Source organism: Hakea prostrata, chromosome 10 (genome assembly GCF_041222555.1).
Source record: "Hakea prostrata isolate BN-2017 chromosome 10, UWA_Hpros_2, whole genome shotgun sequence".
NCBI classification, from domain to species: Eukaryota; Viridiplantae; Streptophyta; class Magnoliopsida; order Proteales; family Proteaceae; genus Hakea; species Hakea prostrata.
Window position 1 is genome coordinate 15,224,103 of NC_142609.1, and position 2,968 is coordinate 15,227,070.

Consider the following 2,968-nt stretch of genomic DNA (forward strand, 5'->3'; position numbering starts at 1 on the left):
TTTGATCTCTTCGAGTTGAACTTTTTTACGATACATATGAGTTTCCGAATATCTTTGACATTCTTATATAGTCAAGCATCAGAAAAATTACTCCTTTATGCAATTTGTAATAAAGCAATTGGACAAAGAGAAGCCGCGTGGTGAATCAAATTGTTTCTTTAATCCTAAAAGCAAATCGTGATGCTTGTTTCTCAATGGCCCTAATAATAATCTAGATTTTAATTTTTTTTTCATTTCTTTACTGAAATGAAAAAAGAATATACTTTTACAAAAAAAAAGAGAAAACAAAAAAGAATTTTTTTAACATTAGATTTGTTATTTATTCTATTAAAAAGTAAATACCCAAATTGTAGGTAAGATTAAGGAAAATAATGTTTGTCACAAAGGAAAACTGATAATCAAGTGGTGGTTAATATCTCCCATAATTATGAATTATTAATTTTTTTTTTTTAATGAGAAGCTGCTTCTATCAAATTCTTAAAATATTATTGAAATATATTGAAAGATGGTTGAGACCCAAATGATATATTATTAAATAGAATCTAAAATAAACCCAAACAAAGGCCTACTTGCCACCCATTATTTGTTGTTCCACCACTGCTTCTTCTAATGGAATCGAACAAATTATGAAACTTGATTACAAATTTTACCTAGTTTATTCTTCAAACCAGATGTCTCTGTTCAAAATATGTTTTTATTATTAGCCAAGAGAACTTTAAACACCATTGACCTTCCATTGTACCTTTGGATATAAAATGGAAGTTTCATCATTATCTTCATCATCAACACCTACATTTAAGGGGAAAAGCACCCTTTTTAACTCCAGATCCTTTTGTTTTTATTCTTTCAAACCATCCAAAATGATGACAATCTCTTAAAAAGGAAGAAGAGATGGGTCATGAAAAAGACTATTTTGCTGGATTTAAAGTGATTCTCTTTACAGTTCTATCCATTATTTTACACTTCTATTTTAATTCTCTGCAGATCTGAATGCAAATTTTGGTATGCAAATGTATACAAGTATCCCATTAATCAAAAAAAAGGAAAAAAAATTACAGGTATTTCCACAGTGATGAACATCTCTCATGCTTCTCTCTCTGTTTCTCTCTCTTTCCCCCCTTCCCCCCCTACACACATTGCTTTTGAGCTTGTGTTGTGAAGCATGAAGGAGAAGGAAAGAAAAAAATTGTTGAAAAAATAAAGGAAGTAGTAGTAGTTATGGGAGATCTTCTTGTTCTTGTAAAAGGGAAATTAATATTTATTGATCAAACCACTGTTAAGCTACTTAATCTTCTTCTGGTTCTTTCAGGTGAAAGGCTACCTGTAAGACCTTCTTCCATGGCCTTTCTCTTGTTGCTAGGTGGTTGTTGTTGTTGTTGTGTTTGTTGTGATGGTGATTGTTGTTGTTGCTCTTGTTCTTGCTGTTGTTGTTGCTGATCTTTATATTTTCCCTTGAGAATATGGGGTTGAAGCCTTTTCACATCTGATATCTGTACTGGTTTAAGGAAGAATTCCTCTGCACCTTCTTCTAAGCATCTGATCATTACCCAGAAAAATCAAAATTGAAGTTTAGGAATCGATTTCAGCTTTGAGAATTTCAAGTTTTCAGAAGAACCCAATTGGAAGTGCTGAAGAGTGATAATCTTGATTTGTTTTTACCTGTTAATCCTAGAAGGTACATTCTCAGAGGACATGATGACAACAGGTATGTCTTTTAGAGATGAAGATTCCTGTAGAACAAAACCAGAAAAAATCTATTAAGCCACTTTGAAAAAAAATAATTACTAGGTGAGAAAGATTCCCAAAATAGAGAGTAAAACAAAAAGAGTTAAACACAAACACAAACCTTGATTTTTTTGAGCAGATCATAGCCTGTCATTCCAGGCATACAGTAGTCTGTGATGATGAGATTTACTTCCATTTCCTGTAAAAGCAATAACTGAAACATCAACCAACAGAACCCAGAAAGAAGAAGAAAAAGAAGAAAGAAGAAGAAGAAGGAGATCTGGATTTTCAGAAGCATTAGATTTATACCTGATTATGCTGTGAAGAAACAGATGGCTGGTCATCCTCATGAAAACCCAGAAACTCTAAAGCTTTGCTCCCAGAATCAACAGTAGTAACTGCCAAAATTAACAAAACCCAGAAGAAGAAACAGTCAAAATCCAAGGAACTGAGGTGGGAATGAAGAAGTCAAAAATCAACTCCTCTGTTTCCTCAATTTTGTTGTTCTTCACACATTCATCTGAAACATACCATGATAGGATGAGTTCTTGAGGAGCCTCTCAATCAGCTTTCTGTCCAGAAGGCTATCATCAACTGCTAAAACATGAAACTGAGCTTGTGTTTCCATGCCCATCTCCAATCTGTCTAACTCAGAAACCCAACAAGGAAGAAGAAGAGCAGGCGAAGAAGAAGAAGAAGAAGAAGAGAGAATAAGTAGAAGAAATGATAATTGATTGGTTGGTTGTGGTCCTGGATGTTTTCTTTCTTCTAGGAGAGGATTGAAGAAGCCATTAAGTGTGTTGAAATACTACTACTACCCACCAAAATCCACAGGCTTAGAAAGCAAGATCCGACCAGATTTCACTCCGAATCTCCCAAATTTTCCAACTGGATTTTTGAATTAGAGAACAAGCAAGGGGACCCTCTTTTCCTCTCCTCTCTCTCTCTCTCTATATATATATCTTCTCTTTTATCAAAACAAGATTTAATATTAAGAAACCAATGAAGTTTTTGATTTGTTATAATCAAAACCCAGAAAAGAAAAATAAAAAATTTTGTTTAATTAAGTATTTTGGACTGAAAGAAAAAGGTTGGAGCCTTATGGGAAGGTGGTGAAAGGTCCCACCAAAATCCTCCCAAGAGATACTCTGACGTCAGCTCTGTTCCTTTCTTCTGGTGTGAAATCATGTGCTCTTACCATATCTTGAGCAGGTGGGGTGGTGCAAAGAGGGGGGCAATTTTA

At 34.1% G+C, this 2,968-nt stretch overlaps 1 protein-coding gene across 1 annotated transcript; it reads right to left on the reverse strand.

Annotated features, from left to right (window-relative positions):
• Window positions 1-457: 457 nt before the first annotated feature.
• Window positions 458-2,652, reverse strand: LOC149002129 (two-component response regulator ORR3-like). The gene is made up of 5 exons (XM_089138312.1): window positions 2,257-2,652; window positions 2,035-2,123; window positions 1,847-1,924; window positions 1,660-1,730; window positions 458-1,536 (listed from the first exon to the last, which is right to left on the reverse strand). Exons 1-5 carry the CDS (start codon window positions 2,357-2,359, stop codon window positions 1,266-1,268), a joined length of 612 nt encoding a protein of 203 aa, XP_088994438.1. The 5' UTR covers window positions 2,360-2,652; the 3' UTR covers window positions 458-1,265.
• Window positions 2,653-2,968: the final 316 nt, after the last annotated feature.

Coding starts and splice junctions, on each gene's coding strand:
- LOC149002129 (XM_089138312.1), bottom strand. CDS start 2,359: ATGGGCATGGAAACACAAGCTCAGTTTCATGTTTTAGCAGTTGATGAT. Junction 2,124..2,256: donor CAAGAACTCATCCTATCATG/GTATGTTTCAGA, acceptor TAATTTTGGCAG/TTACTACTGTTGATTCTGGG. Junction 1,925..2,034: donor TTTCTTCACAGCATAATCAG/GTATAAATCTAA, acceptor TTGCTTTTACAG/GAAATGGAAGTAAATCTCAT.